Source organism: Cladophialophora carrionii (genome assembly GCF_000365165.1).
Source record: "Cladophialophora carrionii CBS 160.54 unplaced genomic scaffold supercont1.10, whole genome shotgun sequence".
Classification (NCBI taxonomy): Eukaryota; Fungi; Ascomycota; class Eurotiomycetes; order Chaetothyriales; family Herpotrichiellaceae; genus Cladophialophora; species Cladophialophora carrionii.
The window spans coordinates 318,208-338,300 of record NW_008481817.1 but is presented as its reverse complement, the minus strand read 5'-3'; the positions used below and the strand labels follow the sequence as shown (position 1 = coordinate 338,300).

Here is a 20,093-nt window from a genome sequence, read left to right as displayed (position 1 = left end):
CTTTCGGTATTTCTGAAAAGTGTCGGCACGTTACCTCCGAACCCGGACTGCGTTCTAGTGGCTTTAAGATGCGAAGATGAGTCACTGTTTCCATCCAAGCCTCTTGATGTCTAGAAGGCCGTAGACGTGAGTGCAGAATTTGAATAGTCTGTATCAGGAAAAGCGCCACCTTGGTGGGGAAAAAGCCTTGTGTGGCGCCTCCCACTGGTACTCGGTTTACCTGCCAAGATTTCAGTCGGCGCAAATGATACAAGTCTCATTTTTTTCTTCAACCGCCGCCATCACAGCATCTTCTGCGACACCAGAAACCAACACCACAACAACGCGAATTCTCACTACAGAGAATTCTTTGTCAAAACACAACACCACACTCCAACAACTCTCAACAGATTTCGAGGCTTCCAGCGTCGAAATCTCCCATCGTAACCGCAATCATGGCCGACAAAGGTGAGTTTTGCCTCACTTCACCATTACAAACCCAGTTGCCTAACCAGCGTAGGTCTCGAAGAAATCAATGAAAACCAGATCGAGTCGAACTACGATGAGGTCGTTGACAGCTTCGACAACATGAACCTCAAACCCGAACTCCTGCGCGGCGTCTACGCCTACGGGTTCGAACGCCCATCTGCCATCCAGCAGAGTGAGTACTGACCCAAAACCCATCCAAATCAATGCTAACCCACTCCAGGAGCCATCATGCCCGTTATCAAGGGAAGCGACGTGATTGCGCAGGCACAATCCGGCACTGGAAAAACTGCTACCTTCTCCATCTCCGCACTCCAGAAGATTGACCCCAACCTCAAGGCGTGCCAGGCTTTGATCCTTGCCCCTACCCGTGAACTTGCCCAACAAATCCAGAAAGTCGTGGTTGCGATCGGCGATTTCATGAATGTCGAATGCCATGCTTGCATTGGCGGCACAAACGTCCGGGACGACATGAAGGCACTCCAGGATGGTCCCCAAGTCGTGGTTGGTACTCCCGGCCGTGTACAGGACATGATCCAGCGACGTGTCTTGAAGACCGACAACATGAAGATGTTCATCTTGGACGAGGCGGATGAAATGCTTTCTGTAAGTGCTGTTCAGCCAGGTTTCAGCCCAAAGTCTAACCTTTGATCGCAGCGCGGTTTCACCGAGCAAATCTACGACATCTTCCAGCTGCTTCCGCAATCCACCCAAGTCGTCCTCTTGTCTGCCACCATGCCTCAAGACGTTCTCGAGGTCACCACCAAGTTCATGCGCGACCCTGTCCGGATTCTCGTCAAGAAGGCTGAGTTGACCCTCGAAGGTATCAAGCAATTCTATATTGCCGTTGAAAAGGAGGAATGGAAGTTGGACACGCTCTCCGATCTCTATGAGACAGTCACCATCACCCAAGCCGTTATCTTCTGCAACACTCGTAGGAAGGTGGACTGGCTCACCGACAAGCTGCAGGCACGTGACTTCACGGTTTCTGCCATGCACGGTGATATGGAACAGGCTCAGCGTGATGTGATCATGAAAGAATTCCGATCGGGTTCTTCTCGTGTCCTCATTGCTACCGATCTCCTGGCCCGTGGTATCGACGTCCAGCAGGTCTCTTTGGTCATCAACTACGATCTTCCCGCTAACCGCGAGAACTACATCCATCGTATTGGTCGTGGTGGTCGCTTCGGACGAAAGGGTGTTGCCATCAACTTCGTCACCGCTGATGATGTCCGCATGATGCGCGAAATCGAACAATTCTACAGCACTCAAATCGAAGAGATGCCCATGAACGTTGCTGGTAAGCTATCTGCCCCCGACTTGTGCTTGTTCTTCCGGCCATTTGCTGACATTTTCTCCTAGACCTCATCTAAGGTGGCACCCTCCTGCTCGCAACAAAACCGATCATCTCCGAGCTTGGCATGTGGATGGCGTTTGTTGCTGCACCTGTTCGCGACTGACAGAGAAAAGTGGGATGAAGCTTGTCTCTGACTACTTGGCTCAAGATATGTCGCTTCATTGAAAAGTCATGTATTTTCCACTTCATTTTAGGGTCACCGGGACGCTTGCTGCGGGCATACGAGCGCGGTGACGACACATTCCGACGGCCGAAGTGTCCCTTGTGTGGCAGATATCGCGGGCGTTTCTGTCTCTTTAATTTCTTAGCTGGCAATGGCTGTTGGCTAGGGTTCTCAGACTGCACAACACGGATCTGCACAGCATTCTGATGTGACACGAAATGGGACGATGGACTATTGTGCTTCATGATAGACAAGTAGAGAAATCCGTTCGAAATATTTGAATCCCTTTCTCAGCCCTCGCGGCCACTGCTTGCGCTCATCGCTCTTTCCATTTGTGCACAGCCAGCGAGGCAATCACAGTGGCTTGCAACCCTATGATTCCGCCTCTTACTTCGCTCTCATCCTCTTGTCAACCTATTCAGCCCGCCTTCTAGACTTCATTTCTGAAAGTTCCAACTTGTTTCATTCGCCTCACCAAGGTGGCGTCTGATCACATCGATGCCTCTCAACCCGCTTTCAGATCGGCAATTAACTGTCGCTTATGGCAGTGACTTGCTCAGAGCCCACCAAATCTGTCGTGAGAACATCATCTTGCAAAAGCAGCTCGAGGCTTGCCTCGAACAAGTCGTCGGTCTGTGCGAGGAAGTGAGAGGCTTGGAGGCCAACTATACCACCGCCGTCGAAGATGGGCGTGCAGCGAGAAGTCTCCTGGAAGCGCAGGTGCAGACACTGATATCCGACTGTCAAAAAGGTGTCGCCGCGGAGCAGCAGCAAGAACAACACTTTCAAGTCACCTTGGAGAGCTTTCGGATCGCTCTCGATGAGAAAGCCGACGCATCAGTGGTCGAATCACTCGCGAATCGAGTTGATCAGCTTCACGCCAACTCAGTAACAGTAAATGCCACATTGCCGCCAGTCAGTCGTGTATCCGATTCGATCCAGGTCTTGGACTCTCAACAGAATAACCATCATAAAGAACCATCAATCTCGGCGGAGCTCTCCAGTCGACTCGAAGTCCATCACGGGCCCCGCGAGACTGTGCCTGATGACCTCGATCTGGACGCGAATGCAGAGACGATTAGCTATGCCGGTCACCACCAATGTCTCCATGACAAGAATGACTCGCAGAGGATGTTGCCACCAACTGCGGAAGCTATACAGCTCGCCAGAATCAAGTCGCTTCGCCAGAGGAGATTTGATGAGTGGACTTCCTACTATGATCAAGGCCAGAGATTATTGGAGAGCTTGCCGAACAGTTTCGAAGAGACAGTCGTGCACAACTTCGTAAGCGGAATTCTCAGAGACTCTCATAGGAGACAATGTCAGCAATGGCTTGATGCGAATGGGTGGACGTGGGCCAATGTTACCACTTTTGGAATCTTGTGCTCACAGGTTCTCGCGAACAATGCAATACATCCGGCGGGTACCACGCAGGCACTGTCCTCGGCCCCAAGCCAAACGGACGACATGCCTGCCACGGCCTGCGCAAATGACAAAACCGAGTCCCGCACGGACAGCAAGAAGGCCCAGAAACCAAAGACTCGGCGGATCACAGGGACCGAACCTTTGCGTCGGAGCCAACGTCTTCTCGAGCATAGGTTGAATGCATCCTCCCACAGCACCCCTGCTCTGGAGTCGATGACGTTACACCCACCAAAAGCCATCATCCCTGATTCCAGCGTTCTTGCTGGTAATCAGGACACCAACACTAAGCTCGACAGGAAGTCTGAAGCTCGACCCAAGATGAAGAAGAAGCCACAGCCCAAGCTGGCGGGAAACACGGATGTTCAAAAGGCCCAGCAACAGCGACCTGAGAACGATTCTGCTGAGGGTCGTAAACCTGCCGGCGACAATCCGCCCACAGAGCACACACGGCAGTCAGAGAGCCACAGCGCCAGAAAGAGAGCAGCTGAGTCGAATCAATCCGTACATCCGAAAAAGCGACCGAAATCAAAGAAGGAAAAGGCTAACCAACGTAAAGATGCCGAATGTCGGGTGCTGTCAGCAAAGCCAGACGCGGCAAAGGTGGCAGCCGAAAGTAGCGATGACGAGGGCTTTTTATATGAAGCAAATCCCTCTGAGGATCTCGACCGCCAGGACGCAGGGGACATTTTGAGGAAACGAAGTCATGCCAGACGTTCAGGCCATGGTGTGCAACGTCAATATAGAACAGACAGATCGCAGAAACGTTTACCTCTGCCGCCACCTCCGGAGATTCCGATCTTACCTACCACGGAGGAAGAGTAGGCGCACAAGGTAATTGCAGACTGTATGGACCTCTGCGGAGATGCGATGACGGAGTGTCGCCGACAGAGCAGGAAGATGTTCATTGGGTTCAAGCTGTGATGGCTCCAGTGCAAGACTCAAGAGCCATCTCACGTCTCTTTGAAGACGTATCCGTCCACGCTCTCATCATCAACCACCGCGACTTCGATTCTGGCCTCGACCACTTCTTTATTGTCCACCTCCAAGCCGCACTTCACTATATCCCCGCCCTTCATGGGACCAACACCTTTAGGTGTTCCTGTCAAAATGATGTCGCCTTCCTCGAGCGCCATGACTTTGCTGATATCGGAGAGCATTCGGGGAATATTGAAGAGCATCAAGTTGGAGTTGTCTTTTTGTCTGATTTCTCCGTTCACACTCAACCACAACAGGACATTGTGCGGATCTGGAATGCGATCGAAAGGGATCTCATGGCTTATAGGCAGGAAGGTGTCAAAGCCCTTGGAGATGCTCCAGGGGAGGCCTTTCTTCTTTGCCTCATCTTGCACATTTCGCGCTGTTACGTCAATGCTCAGGAAGTAGCTTTGGATGTGGTCGAGGAATTTTGAGTCATCTGCCCGCAGGTTCTTCAGAGGCTTTGGGGTTTTCCCAATGACGAGGCCCAGCTCAACTTCATGATGTAGCGTAACTCCACGTGGGCGAATGATGGGCCCTTTGTCCGGCAAAAGGATCGAGGAGGGCGGCTTGAGGAAGAAGAAGGGTTGGGCTGGTCGTGCTGAGTTCAGTTCAGTTATGTGGTCCCTGTCAAGATGAAAGTGTTAGTCGATGAGCGGCGAGAATGATCACGGAGGGTGTGGCATACGCATAGTTGCGTCCAATACAGATGACTTTGCGGCAATTTGCTTTGATGCTGGCCATGGCTCACAAATACCGCTGGGATCGTCAGCGGAAATGATTTCAGTAGTCGGTGTTGGCAAGCTCTGCTGTGCCGTAAGCTTGAGAGAAAAGCCGCATTTCGACGTGAAGCTCCTGTGTACCCAGTATTGCCCCTCACCAATGCCGGCCGGTAGCAGCCACGCAGCCCACCATCGTGCGTGGAACTCTCGCCGTGCCGGGTCGCGATGCGATGCGGTGCCTTGCATATGACGCCATCTCGGGCACCTCTCGGAGTTAGTGAATTGAAGGTGCATTCACGGTATGAGTCTTGAGGCCAACGCTCGCTGCTCGCTCCCTCCTGCGGACAAGGACATGGCAGCATGAACCATCGCCGTCACCATCCAGCTTTCCTTTCGTCCTCTGTTACCCTTCTCGTCTACCGGTCGCTATGATTTCGCCGGCTTTCTACGACCGGAGCCGCACATTGCCCAAACCTCGACACGATTATTAAACTGCGATGCTTGGCCCTGCCGCTGCTACTGTACATGGTCGGAGGTGTTGGTGGCACCAAAAGCGGCAATTTCGCGCCGGCGCAACCGCTGCTTCACAATTTCACCCATGCACTTGCTCTTCTTCGACTGACGTCTCTGATGCTGAGTCCAATGTTACAGTGCCCCGGCTGTTGGGTCGACCTGCTGTATGTCCTCAACACCGGTTGATCGGCTCACACATGTCCGCGCGAGAACGATCCTTGAAGCGCAATGCATCTCTCTAGTGGCTCTCTTCACCACGCCCGCGATCTTGCAGCCTTGTCCATGCCCGAAACAACGGCTAGCCTCGAAAGCAATCGTCCTGTCTACTGCATACGGTGAGCATTCGAACATGGCGAATCGGGCATGGCCGCAGCCTTTACGAGTATTGTAACCAGCCACCTGTCATGAAATATCTCTCGACAAGGGACCGTTAGTACGCATCGGTGAACCAATATTGGGGGAAGCGTCCATATGCAATGCGAATCAGGTGGCGAAATCTCTGCGAAGCGTGAGATTTTCTCTGCTTTTCCGCATCCCATTTCACGCAAGGGAAGTAGATCTCGTACGGTGACATTTTCCGGAGGCGTCGTACCTATCAGCGGCGTCCTCTTCGTGACCACAGGACGGCGACTTCAGGCAGTAGGTGCAATGTTTATTGCTCAACCAGCAACATTTCTGGCCATTAGTAGCTACCCATTGCATTCAGGACAAGCCGTGGGCCACCGTGCTTTCTTCGCCAAGCAGGAAACTCTCTTCTCCCAGCTTGGCCCTTGGTATTTGATCTGTGGCAAGAGCGAGCGCCGTTTTGGGATTATGGTCGTCTTGATATCGGACGGATCGTATTCACGGAGACCGCAGGCTACCGCGGCTCTTGTTCGGCTTCACTTGCATAGGCGTGTCATCCAGCGCTGCTGACTAAACTCCTAGGCCTTTGGCTTCCTGGTTTGTGGCTACGAAGGCTCCAGATGCCATCCTTGACTACCGCTTCCAGTAGCGCAAGCCGCCCGTGTTCGGGACCAAGAAATACGAGGTGAGCCTCTGCCCACCACGTTGCGAGGATTCGGAAAGCGCCCTGCAAAGAATGTTGTACGATTTCGGATCAAGGATACATCGCGCACAACGGGATTGGGGATTGGCGGAATTAAGTATCTCCTGGAGCGTGGTTGGCTCGCTTGCGTTTAGGGCCAAGGCACGGCTGCAGAGAGGGACGACCCCTGTCGAGGTGGTCCATATTGTCCCGTCCGAGGCTGCCGTTCAGATTCAATGCCAGGCCATACGTCAAAGGGGTTCCGCGTTTGCCTGTGGCTCTTTCCCGCTGCGCTATTATCTCGAATGGTATCAGACACGCCATTCGTCAAGCATGTCTTCACGAGGTCACCCAGATCTCATGCCCTCGACAATGGAACCCTCCTTGCCTTTCGATCGACCAGGCTTACTGCTCCTCCAGCCGGTCTCCATTCGGCATGACATACCGGACGTGCGACCTAGATATGGGCATCATGTCCGTGTCCGTCCCATCGAGTTGCACCATGGACAACCTGAAATGCATATCGTACAATGTCACGACGTGGACGAGGACGAGGACGAGCTAGCAGTACCAACCCCGACTTCCTCTGGGTCAACCGGACACCAGATTCGGAGAGACTGTCGGCAACTCGACAGGAACGGGATGAGCTTCGAACGATTACTAGCCACGCCCGACAATGGCGCGCCGCCTTACGACGCCAGCAACGACTCTACAGCGCTCAAACACAAGCAACGCACGCACAAAGCATTGTGGGGTGGGGGAGGCAGGGCACCGTGTCCGAGACGAGTTCCGCCGAGACCTCGGCCGCTCCATCACCAGCAGCCATGACGCAGATCAGCGGCAACAGCACAGACCCCTTCAGCTACCTCGAGGCGCCGGACGATGCTTGGTGGTCGCACAATGCCTTCCAATTCGCGGTGGAGAGCTGGCTCCCGTCTGTCTTCCGAGACTTGGAAGTGCTGGACGAAGCAATGCCTGGATCGGATTCCTGCCTTGCAACGATCGACCGCATCGTGCGAGGCTGTCTGGAGAACAGGATGCATATGTTCTCTCTCCTTGCCGCGAGTAGTGGGTTTATGAAGTACATTCTGAGACTACAACTTGACCGGCACGACACGCCCGAATTCTGCATGGGCAAGGCTCTGCAACACCTACGGCACCATCTGGCGGGGAGCAATCTCCTGCCGAACGAGAGTCTCATATTTGATCTAAAGGCACTGTCGACCTTTGAACGATATGTCAACAACTTTGAAGGAGCCCGAACGCACTTACGGATGGTTCAGCACCTTGTTCAGTCACTCGGTGGGCTGGAGGCGATGGAACCACCGATGCGACTGCTATGTTGGCTATGGGATCTGCTAGTTGCGGGTGGTGCTGAAGAAACTCCGCTGCTGGCACTCACGTGGGATCCAGGTTCATTTCCACAAGAACGCATAGAGAACGAGATACTTCCAGACCTGGCGCAAAGTGGAATCATGCCAAGTGGCTCTGGGCTGCTTGAGTACGGGCCGCTCGTGCATCAAGAATTAACCCCAATCATCGGCGACACCGTTCAATGGTTCCAGGTCCAGCAGTACAACTACATCCACAACTTTACCAGATCCTCCGCCGAACAATGGGCCACAGAACGATCATACGCCCTTGTCCATCGCTTGCTTTCAATCACACCAAGTCCGCCGAGCGATCTACCTCAAGGCATGCTTTCCGAATGCATCAGGCAGATTATTCTGAACGTGATCGCCGACATGGAGACTGCACGAAGGTCTCGAGCCGTTACAAGCTCACTCAGAGATCCCACGACTTCCTCGTGGTCAGACGTCAATCGCCTATACCACTCTCTCAAGATGATGATCCAGTCGGGAGAAGACTGGAAGACTCAACACCGAGAACTGGTCCTCTGGATGGCCTGTCTCGGAGTACAGCAGACAGTGTCAGCGACGAGAACACCACCGACGCAGTCGCTACCGCCCGGTGGGGAAGAAGATGACCATCACGCCTGGTTTGTTGCGTTAGCGAGGCAGATCCTTGACAGTCAGAGGCGAGACGGACCGCCTGCCCAATACGGCCCAGCGGATGAGCTGGTGCAGGTCATGAGCCGCTATATCCATCGCTGTGAACCTTCCGGGAGGCCGAGCGTCGACGGACTCGAAGGGGTGTTCGAGACATGAATACATCGTGGACCTCGGGCGCCTCCCAGTCCATTACATACGATAACCCAATTAGGTCTCCGCACGGATTATATGCCTTTCTCCGGGGCGACCATAGCCTTTGTTGTGGGCAGTTCTGCGACCCCGTGGGATACGATATCTCATGTCGAGTTATGTCATGATATATCGTTAGACGACAGATTCACGACACGACCCAAGATTTAGTGCGGCCGATCCGGAAATAAGGGCCCTTGAGGCTGGCCTTTGGGTACCAGGCGCTCCTTGAGACGGTTATCTCAGCGTTACTATTGTCGAGCAAGAATGTGTTTCTGAACGACTACAGAGGGCAATCCTGCTCGAAGCGGACGGGATGCGGATAAGGAGGTGAAGGGGTACGAAGTGGATTGTGCAGGTACGCGAGCGACATCCCAATGCTGTACTATAAAGTCATGTACATACCTATGTTGATGAAATACGTCTCAGTGACGCGCGTGCATGCCCTGTATATTATACGGATGTATAACTAATTGACAACATATGTAGATATGAGCCCGGTTGATTATTATTGATAGATACTCTCCCCTCTCCTCCACCGGGAATCAGTCTCTCTCGATAGAGTCGTAATGTCCTGACTTGTGGTTCAAAGGTTGAAGACACAAGGGCGGTAATACTGACAAAGTACACGGCATTGGCACGACTCGTGACACCAAGTCTCCTCTGAACCATCCAAGTTGAGTTCAGTCGAGTCGAGTCGAGTCAAGTCGAGTTGAATAAGAGACTGAACGCACCGCGATACGAAGCTGGAAAACACATAGACTTTATTCAACCCGGTCAGGGACGGAAACATCAGACGAAGAAGACGGAGTACCGAAATCATTGTATGTAGGCCACCACTGTAAGTAAGTCTTACTGTGGTACGCTCGCTCGCTCGCTGAATCCCTTATATAATCATTCAATCGTAACACTACTTTACTACCGTGGCTAAGAGGAAGGAAGCATTCATCACACTGCTTTTGCTACCGTAGCTAAGAGGAAGCGAGAAAGGGGAGAATCGCACCACGGAATATGTAATAGTACCTATTTTGCCTCCTATCAAGCATGAACGCAAGCTATACTATAAGTCGAAGTGGATACATCAGTTACATAGGTACTGTACTACCGGTACATAGTTTCAGCCACGACCATTCGGAGGGATTGTTTCGGGTCGCTGCGATGCGAGTGTATTTCAGGTCCCGCCGATCTGCGTACTGTATGCTGGCTGAGGTATATAGGCATAGGCATAGGCATAGGCAATTTCCATTTGCATCCATATTCCTCGAGGCGGGCCGGCGGACCAGCAGGCTAGCCAGTCAAGCATATTTGCATGCAAGCGTGTACCGTAGGAGCCCAGCAAGGATAACGAGCACAGCAAGTACAACAAGTACAGCAAGTACAGTAAGTGCAGCAAGTACAGCGGAACAGGAAAAGGGACCACCAACAGTTCAGTAGGGGTACTGCATAGCATTAAGAAAACGTCGAACACCTCTACATACTCGTGATTGGATACCGTGTCTAACTAACATTAGAGGACTCTAGAAAGAGGGTGTCGTATTCGATGGCAGGACTGGACATGGCGTTTTGGTACCTCATATGCCGTGTCGGGTACGCCGTTTCTTTGGTGAAAGGAGAAAACTACGTAGATTCAGCCCCGGATGGATAACGAGGTATCAGTGCCGGATGAGCAGCCCAAAGCCAATACAAAGAAATGCCTCAACAGCTATTGATCGTGCTTTAGAAGCAGCAACATGACGCCGGAGTAATACGTGTAAGGCGACCAGGCATAAGTACGCACAATGTGTTGAACGCCAGCCACGGCTCCCTCTTGGTGGAACTTCCTGGTTCCGCATTCAGCCAGCATGTACTGCTCCTGCGAGCTGCCGACTCTTCTAGCCGCTGCGTAGAGACATGGCTTTGACCCTGCGAGACTCACTCAGCTGAGCGCAGTTATTGCGGTCGCCAGCCCTTGGCCAGGCGTCAGGCTTAAGCGAATATCTCCACTGCGATATAGGAGAAATAAACAACGCGGTCTCAGTGACTTATTCGGGAGGAACCAGATGACGAGCGGGTTGAGTTGAGGCGTTGAGAAGGATGCCACCTCCGGTTGGTGGCTCGATGGAATCGTCTGTCCCCGAGGTCACAACGTCTCCTCCGTCGTCAGCGAGGATTTGGCCGGTTGTCGAGCTGACCGTTGCTGGCTCGATGAGATGTCGACGCCGCCCCCATTGTTATCCACCCTGCATGGTGACTTCCCTGGTCCCATGAACTCTGGCTCACACCAGACACACTGCCGACGTGGGGTGCCTTCGTCTTCCTGGCTCGTTTTGGACTGCTCTTGCAATCTGCTTGGAAGGTGTCGTGTTGGGATCACCAATACTTATGGCAATGAGAGAAGCAAATGGACGTCAAACGAGACGCATGACTGCCAAGGCGCGGAATTGTGAAAGAGTACCAGGCAAAAGGTGTAAGGGTGATGAGACGATGAGATGGATGGTCTATATTGCAACCAACGTTGTCTGGATATTTGAAAATATATGACTGATATATCTCACAGCCAAGCAATAGCTGCTGAGTTCATCGATCTCGCAGACAGTACTCAGCAGGTGGTAATGCTGTATCTAGCTCGAGTAGAGTCAGTAACCACAATGGGCTATCTCAGCTGGCATGGTGGTGTCTTTCTGACACCCACGGTTTGTTGTCGCACCACGGGCTGCCTTCAGGCTGCCATGATCTGCGCGATCAGGTCCGTCCCCATCCCAGCTTCCGCCACATGTAAGCCTGTTGGCATCTGCCACCTCATGATGTACACGACATCCGTCGTGTCGCTGGTCATGGGTTTCCGGCGCGTAGAGCGAGGAGGTGCTGGTCAAGCACTTTGGTCACGAGCAAGAGCCGTTGTCTCGTCGCCATTCTCGCTGGTCGATCGGGAATAGGTGGAGGGGTGGCAGGGGTCCGACGTCGGATGATCACCTTGATGCGGGATATCTGAAAGCCACCTTCGCCTGGTGCAGGACAGCTTACATAAGGCCGTACAGTCTTCGCTCAGCTTGTACGAACTTTTCTGAGACGTTCGGACCAGCTCGGACCTGCTGCAGCCCATCCAGCCGGGATGTCGGAAGGATTCGAGGCTCGACCAGCACCATGTGAGGTCCCTATGGGATGGCGTGTTTGAACTCGCTCAAGGCTTGTCGTCATTCCGGGGATCAGGGAGCATCGGCCAGAGCCACAGCAACAGCAGCACCAAAGACTGCCGCCTCATTGGTAGGCTCCAGCACGATTTTCTCCGCAGCAAAGGTACTCCCAGGCGATGATGCTGCCTCGATCATTTGCCTAATGAATCCTTCGCATCGATCTTTAAACCCTGGGTATTTGAGGATGACGCTCCCGTTACATGCAATCGATGTCTTCGGGGTGCCGTTTGGCGTGGTGGGGTTGACATCGGTGTCTTTCTGCAAGGCCCAAAGCCCATGTACTGCAACAGCCATATAAGCAGAAGCTCGGTACGAAATTGACTCGGCGGCAGCGCGGAGGAATTGCACTTCTTTCAGTGAGGGAGCCTTCTTCAACCCGAACGCCTTCTTGATCATTGCAATGGACTGCTGCATGGTCTTCGTTGTGTCCATTTCAAGCCTTGCCATGACTTCCGTATCCAACGAGTAGCACTCTCGCAATACCTCCGGCATCGCGCCATTGAACAGCTCTCCGGTGCCCACGGCTTCGATGACGATTAATCTCAGCAATTCACCCAGGTAGCGACCTGTCGTCATGTACTCGAGAGGCTGAAAGTCGGGCCTCTGGTGCTGTCTGTTGAGCAATTCGTCCCATCGAGTCTCGGTGAGAATGGATTTGCCAAACATCGACACTTCCGTGTTTGTGATCACTCGGTCGGCCTTATCGAACCACGACTGATCCCGCGCTCCAAACTTTGACCTCCCCATGCACCCGGTCGGCAGGTACACAGCAGCATTCGTTCCCGTGCCCAAGATCAATGCCATCGATGTCGTGGGATCGAGATATGCCTGAGAAAGAAGAGTCGCGGAAGAATCATTGACAATGGCGTCGACACGGACATTCACATTTCTCCTGGCGCAGGCGGCTTCGATAAGTTCACCCAGATCCATGCCAAGTGTCGTCTCAGCACAAGCGAACCCTTTGCCCATTCCTTGCACTTTGCCGCCACGGTGACTCGTCTGCTCGATGGGAAAGCTCCAAGCCAGGCCCATTGGCAGTATCTTCTGAGACGAGCACGCTTCCTTTGTCTTGTCCAACATATCTGCAATCCTGCTGGCCATCCAATCAAAAAATTCTGTGCCAGGTAGTCTGCGGATGTGTTCGTCGATCTTTGAGCTCGCAATATGCTTGATCACCATCGGGTTCTGCGAGTCCCTTCCGTGCAGCTCGACCAACGCGATTCTGAGAGTTGAGCCACCGACATCCAGAGAGATATACGTCCCGCTCTCTCTCCCATCCGGAAGTGCATAGCAATAGGAAGGCAGCATACAAGCCTCGCTCTCCAGCAGTTTTGCCTTGTACTGGATGCGGAGGGCCGAGGACATGGACACCATTCGGCGCAGGGTGCATGGCGATCTGAAGAGCCGCATGACTTCATCCTTCAGCGACTCGAGGGTATGCAGGCTGCCGGTGGTCTCGACGACGGTGACTTCGGCACTGGAGGACTTGACCGAGACCGACATGGTCTTGAAAGCGGAGGGGAAGATGATCTTTCCCAGGCGCCGCAGAATGCTGCGGAAGAATTCGAGGAGGGTCATGGTGGAGGAGGACGAGGCCGGTCTGGTTGCCTCACGGTGTTCAGCTGCCTTCCTAGCGGTAGAGGTAAATCATATTGGGCTCGAGGGCCGACTTTTGTTCGCGGTGGGAGACGGGCACAGGGTGATGCGAGTGCGAGGTGAGAGTGAGATGTCACAATCCAGCAAATTCTACCCGTGACACATGGACCCCCAGGAGACTGCGACAGACACCGTGGGAGAAGAGGCAGAGGCTGAATGGTGCAGGTAGTGGTAGCATAGCATTCATCACAACCCCGAACGGAGCATTGTCGTCAAACAAAGGTTAACCTCGAGGGCAAGAAACGGCTAAATGGAGACGGGTGCAACAACGATGATAGGCCTGCAATCGACACCGTGTCGAGGTAAATCCGGCGTCATTGTGAAGAGGCAGAGGAGAGCATGAGGAACCTTACATGGTGACAGTGGTGATGGCGGGCTTCGTCGGGCCTTGCCTGCGTTGCTTTGCGTTGCGTTACAATGTTGCTGGAGAGCGCAGAGTGCTACGGTAGAGTCGCAGCTCACCGCCCAGGCCACTCGGTTGCAGGGCGGCGGCCGGGGCCATCAGGGCTTAGAGTGCCGCCGAGCTACACGTTACATTTCAAGGTCACGCTCTCCCCATCGCCCACGCCAACGCCAACGTGCTCCGATCGTTGCTTCTTTGCTCTCTCAGCGCTTTCGGAGAATGCAACTCATCCCATGCGAGTTGTGCATCTGCTAGGATCGGCCGCCACCACTGCCAGTGTGCTGCTCGTCTGGGGATATTATGTCAGAAAGCTGATGTACTGTACTTGGTGTGCTTTGGGTTTTCTGTCAGCCGCTGCCACAACCAGTACACAATACAATTGATGTCTTCGTTGCTCTTGTTGCAATTTTCAGGCCGACGGACACCTGATGCCACCCCTGCTTGACGCTGGAACTAGCCTTGTTTGCCTCTCCAGTATCTCTTCTCAACAGCGCTGGGCATTATGACAAGTGCCTGAATGGGCCTTGCTTCATAAAGGTGGTGTGCTACTTTTGAGACATGGGAGAGGCCGAAAGATATGACCCGAGCCCGCGTAGACATCGACTGAGACTGTCCGGCCAGTTTGAGATCAGTCAGCCTCTGTGACAATCCAGCCTCGCCGGGTATGATGCCCGTGTCTCCAGATGACCTGAACAAGAGGGGATTTGTCTCAGTCTGGATATGGGGAGGAGATCTGCACGATGTGGTGTAAGCCAGCTGCCCGCATCTGCACGCTTTGAACGTAGGTGTCCTTGTAGTACAACCCCAAGGGTCGTGCCGTGGTTACACAGGGCGATCTGGCCTCGAATTCTACGCGCAAAGGGGTTGCAAAGGGCGGTGCTTCAGTATCATAGCGACCCCTAATATCTAACTACCTCCTGAGGCGCGCATCTGTCATGGCACACGCAGGTAGGAGTCCTGGGGTACCCAAGGAGACCGCTATATCAGAAACGGTCGCCATTCGAGCATGTACGAGTACTGTGTATGGTGGGCCGCGAGACTATGTACCTTGCTCGCAGCTGTCAGGCGCATGTGCCTATCGATTGGGGGTTGTCAGTTTTGTCATGGATGCGTGACCCAAACCGACGTCCTTTGAACAGCAAAGTGGCTTGTTCTCGACTGATTTGATCCCCAATTTGACTGAGGCTGTGAAAGGGCAAGACCAACTTCGATGCTGGTCGCATGCACGAAGCCGAAAGGTTCTGCAAACCCTCACGGCCTCGTCCTGACCGCTATTCATGGTGGTTCATCAATCCTGATTCCATAATTAGTGAGCAGCTGCGATTTCATGGCAGACTACAGCTCCGAGTCGCATTCGATGACTGTTCTTCTTGTGTTTTGGCCAGCAGATTGTCTGGTCCGACAAACAGGCTGAACGGACTCGACCTGCGAGCAATCATTATCCGGAAATGCACCATGATGGATCCCGGCTGTCAAGGCTGCACTTGTGATGGACGCCATGCCGCGTCTACTCGTACCAGGTACACCCGCACTCTTCCTCTTTCGCTGCCGGTCGAGGCCGACGGACAACGATCACCAGGGTGCCCTAGCCTCATCACAGAGCACTGAAGCAGTTCATCCGCGGCTCGACATCCGGCTCGCCTCTATTCGCCTAAGCTCGTCTCGTCCTGCTGAGCCACAGCCCTGGGCGACCTGGGCGACCTGGGCAGGGCACCCCGGCTTCGTCAAATTGGCCCTACGAATGTGCTTACCCCGAGTACTACGACACCCGGAGTTCCAGCCGTCAGTGACAGCTCGTCACGGTCCGGCTTAGCAGCTTTCTCTGCGAGAAAGAGGTGCAATGCCCTGCTCTGCTACGGTCCGGACGCGTGGAGGTGGTTTGTTTACGCTGCTTCGTGTTTCAACGCCTGGCGTGGTACCATGGAAGCTTTCGCGTCGTGGTTTCGTGGTTTAGCGGCGTCGGCATGGCCTCCTGTCGCCCAGTCACGGTGAGTTTGGGCTTTGTGTATGACAACTTCCGGGCAGGTTCCAAGGACCCGCGTGGAGCTAAGCGACGACCAACCACCGGCTTTCAACAGCCTTGTTGTGCCTCGTGTGATGGACCCCCCGGTCCCCTGCCACCTCCATGCTTCAAGCTCATCCCCTGTCTGATGTTTGACTTGGGAAAATGCCCTCGTCGACCTCGACCTTCCAGCATCATCCTCGCCCCAGGCCCGTGTGTAGGAGATTTGCTGAGCTCGTCGTGGCTCCGTTTCTCCCTGTAGACCATGACCTCTCCTCCTCTTGCATCTCGGATGTGTCTTTTTCATTCTCGACCAGAACATGGTGTTTCCTCGCCAGCGTATCGTCTCTGAAATAGCATCGGTCTTGATCTACGCCCAGCATCCGCTGGAATCCGACAGTCTTGTTCGACCCAACCACGTCAATGCCCGTTGACGTGCCCGTTTGACACGGAAACTGGCCTTGAGAGTTCAATAAAGCACTTTGTCGAGGCCAATGTCAAACCCACAACTGTAACCTTTTCACATCATGGAGTCGCGGTTACGGAAATTGCTTTCACCCAGGAAGCACAAGGCTCCAAGCATCGATGCCACTGCTGAGCTGGATCTGCAGAGCATACCATCTAGCACGACTCCATCGCAAGGCCGACTACCTGTGCTCATCGGCCAAGCGCTAAGGAAAACCCGTGCAGTCAAGCTGCGCGAAAGCAGTCTGCCAACTGACCCTCTCTCTTCGTTCTCCTACGAAGAGGCCGCACCGGGCAAGCCTCCCCAGCTGGGCGATCGGCCTCAGCGAGGCAATGGGCCGGTCAAGCTTCAAACCAGTCGGCGCCTGAGTTCTGGAGAGCTACTGGTCACGGAGCAGGACTACGATCGCACGCTGGAGGAGATCCGGGAAGGAGAGTACATCGTCGGCGGCAGAGACAGAAGGGTCTCAAAGTCATCTTCTCAACCCAAGTCACCCACGGAACCCACCAGTCTGAAATTCATCTCAACGGCTCCCAGTTCGCCTAGAGAGGACGTTGTTTTCTCTGCTCCAATCTGGCAGCCACCATCTGTACCCAGCGAGTTTGGCCCAGTGGCGTCTCCTGCTTTGAACTCCAGTATTTTCCATCCGCCGCAGCGTTCGTTCTCGGCTCAAGCATGTTATCCAGACTACCGCCACGATGGCTTTGGACTTTCAAGTCCAGCGCAACCGCTCTATGCTCGTCCCTTGACGTCAAGTACGTCCCTCTTAGAAACTCAAGAGGAGCATAACCCGACGATTCATGCGCTCTGGAAAGCCGAGTATAGTCGGCTTGTGTCCATGTGCGGACAGACAGGTGTGGACCAACCCATGGTGGAGCGTGGCATTGACCATGGTGCTGCTCCTTCGACACATTCCTCGTCCGTCAACCGCCATAGGTCCTGCTCGCACTCATCTCGATCGTTAAGCCAGCCCTTTCATCTGACAAACAGTCTTGCAAGGACCGGAGCATGTTTGAGAACAAACGCATCCACGTCGGTCCTCGACCTGGCCTACCACGATGACCGCTCGGAAGGGTCATCGCACCTGAGATACTCTCACCTCTCCTCGAGCGGGGCGTCCTCATCCCTCACCACGCGGACAAGCATGGCCGAAGAGTCCAGCACTACGAGGGATGACATTCGCAAGATCGTTGACGAAATGCGGACGACATATCTACAGGCCATTGAAGCTCAAACTCCACCCCTGCATCCTGTGTCGAGCCCATCGTTGGACAGGCCTCGATCTAAGACGCAAACACCGTCTCTCATGTCGTATGCCTCTGTTGATAGCAGCCTGAGGTCTGCCAGTCGACAGTCCACGAGCACGACGCGCACCAAGTCGTGGCAGTCGAATTCGACCCATTTCACGACTCCTCGCCCATCCACAACCTCACCGATGAAGTCGAAACGGCCAGGATCGGCCACAAGCCGACGGACTTCTGGCCAACCTGGAGCCGGCATCGCCACCTTGACGCCCATCGAAGCAAGCCCTGCGAAATCCGCCAAACTGAGCCAAAACAAGAAACCCCACGACGGTGGTGGCGGCGGAGGTCTGAAACGGGCCGACTCGACGACCTTGGGCGCAATGGCCAGGAAATTGGCCATCGTCGACGACCGCCTCTCGACCGTTTCTTCCCAGCCAGGCTCGAAACGGCCGCCGACGTTCTACAACTCCTCGGGCTCCGACTCGGACTCATCCTTGTCCGCGGCGTCGTCGCCCACGAAGGACTCGTCAGTGCAGCACACGCCAGTGAAGCACAAGTCCTCGGCACGGCAGCAATCGCCGCTCGCGAAACATCCCTGGCAGATCGATGTCGATCAGATCCTCCCGCGAGACGAGGACCTCGAACTGGCGCTTGACCTTGACGATTTCGAGACCCTGTGCGATGGCTTGTTCAACGCGCCGGCCTCGACGGGAAATGGACGACCCGGCATATTCGAGGCGTGGAATGATCGTGACGCAGCGGCAGCACCTCCCCAGCGCCACAATACCGATACCGATACCGATACCAATATCGATCCGTTCGACCACGACGCATTCGCCTCAACCGGGCCGGCCGAGCTGAAGATGTCCAAGTTCGCCAACCACCAACTGGGGCTGGGCTTGGGCTTGACGGGCCTCCCTGCCATGATATGATGTGAAAAGACATGTCATGATATGATATGATATGATACCATATGATCCCGATATTTGATGATACGACACCAATGTTTTGATGTTTGACGCGCGGTAATGAGTCTCTGACTGTACGGGGTATTCCTTGGGTTTTTGTGTCTGAATGAGCTGCGAACGATCTGTTGGGGATGGGAAAAGTCGGCACGCTATTTTTATTTTGTTTTGTTTTGTTTCGTCTCAATCCATCTCATCGAGATATCCACATATACTACATACACCACATGCACCAGAAGCCGCGGCGCACGCAAGCACGCACGTTGTACGACTGTTTGAAGCTACTCGGTCAATTCCTGCTGCTCATCGTTGGATGAGCTTTCGTTTCGACATCACATTCCGTTTCACGTCTCACATCAATCACATAACATCACATCACACCACAAGGGATATCCACTGTTTGGGTCTCCGTGCCTTTACGACGAGCTCTTTCCTTTTTTTTCCCCCCAGGAATGGGCCTTTTTTCGGGGATGTCATGTTGGCGGCCTTGGGTGGTCGGTCGGACGGTCGGACGAGCGCAGCAAAGCAAAGCAAAGCAACAAAATGGACATTATAAGGGAATGGAAACGGCGTTGAGGAATGCACACGCACGGGCGATGGGAAGGCCGACCTTCCGGCGCGGACAGGAGTAAGCTACTGTGAGGAGCAAGGACAAAGGGCATAGAATGATACGATGATATCAGGCGTACGTAGAGAGGCTCAAGCACACGCACGGACATGGACATGGACACGGACACGGACAGGGACGTGGGAAGGGACAGGGATAGGGACATGGACGTGGATAGGCATCACGGTTGGAAAAGACTACATCAAGCTTGGAATATAAGGACAAGGCAAGACATGGCGAGGCAAGACATGGCAAGATATTTCCTACGGGAAGGGCTCGATATATCCTGTAGCACCCGTCCAGTCTAGGGTAGGACACAGTACAGTACTCTATATACCACTGAATTGCCACTGACTGCTACTGAATGCACTGAATGCACTGAATGCCACTGACTACTATGGAATGCTATGCTTGTGCGATTGAAATCGTTCTAACAGGCCCTGTTATCCCGCGCACAAAGGATCGTATTGGATGGGATGGGATGGGATGTGATGGGATTAGTTGTCGATTTAATGCTCAGCACGTCCGTCTTGCTTTCTCTACGGTATCTATATACCTCTGTACCTCTATACCTATATGCCTATATGCCTATATACCTATGTACCTCTGTACCTATCTGGTGCGTGCCTACCTGGTAGCTTTACCTCCCTACTTACCTGACTCCCCGCCTACTTTTCCTCTTCCTCTTCCTCTTCCTCTTCCTCTTCCTCTTCCTCTTCCTCTTCCTCT

The 20,093-nt window shown here is 53.8% G+C and overlaps 6 protein-coding genes across 6 annotated transcripts; 4 read left to right on the top strand and 2 right to left on the bottom strand.

Moving 5' to 3' along the window:
• Positions 1-434: 434 nt before the first annotated feature.
• Positions 435-1,827, top strand: G647_09592 (ATP-dependent RNA helicase eIF4A; the record flags this gene model as incomplete). The annotated part of the gene is made up of 4 exons (XM_008725586.1): positions 435-447; positions 500-640; positions 689-1,071; positions 1,123-1,827. 4 exons carry the CDS (start codon positions 435-437, stop codon positions 1,825-1,827), a joined length of 1,242 nt encoding a protein of 413 aa, XP_008723808.1.
• A 656-nt stretch (positions 1,828-2,483) lies between these two features.
• Positions 2,484-4,232, top strand: G647_09591 (uncharacterized protein; the record flags this gene model as incomplete). Its single annotated transcript, XM_008725585.1, has 1 exon — positions 2,484-4,232. One exon carries the CDS (start codon positions 2,484-2,486, stop codon positions 4,230-4,232), a length of 1,749 nt encoding a protein of 582 aa, XP_008723807.1.
• Positions 4,233-4,360: 128 nt separating this feature from the next.
• G647_09590 (uncharacterized protein) lies at positions 4,361-5,129 on the bottom strand (the record flags this gene model as incomplete). Its single annotated transcript, XM_008725584.1, has 2 exons — positions 4,361-5,012; positions 5,074-5,129. 2 exons carry the CDS (start codon positions 5,127-5,129, stop codon positions 4,361-4,363), a joined length of 708 nt encoding a protein of 235 aa, XP_008723806.1.
• A 2,048-nt stretch (positions 5,130-7,177) lies between these two features.
• G647_09589 (uncharacterized protein) lies at positions 7,178-8,815 on the top strand (the record flags this gene model as incomplete). The annotated part of the gene is made up of 1 exon (XM_008725583.1): positions 7,178-8,815. The coding sequence occupies one exon, from the start codon at positions 7,178-7,180 to the stop codon at positions 8,813-8,815; it is 1,638 nt and encodes a 545-aa protein (XP_008723805.1).
• A 3,218-nt stretch (positions 8,816-12,033) lies between these two features.
• Positions 12,034-13,599, bottom strand: G647_09588 (uncharacterized protein; the record flags this gene model as incomplete). The annotated part of the gene is made up of 1 exon (XM_008725582.1): positions 12,034-13,599. One exon carries the CDS (start codon positions 13,597-13,599, stop codon positions 12,034-12,036), a length of 1,566 nt encoding a protein of 521 aa, XP_008723804.1.
• Positions 13,600-16,609: 3,010 nt separating this feature from the next.
• On the top strand, positions 16,610-18,724 carry G647_09587 (uncharacterized protein; the record flags this gene model as incomplete). The annotated part of the gene is made up of 1 exon (XM_008725581.1): positions 16,610-18,724. One exon carries the CDS (start codon positions 16,610-16,612, stop codon positions 18,722-18,724), a length of 2,115 nt encoding a protein of 704 aa, XP_008723803.1.
• Between the last annotated feature and the right edge of the window lie 1,369 nt (positions 18,725-20,093).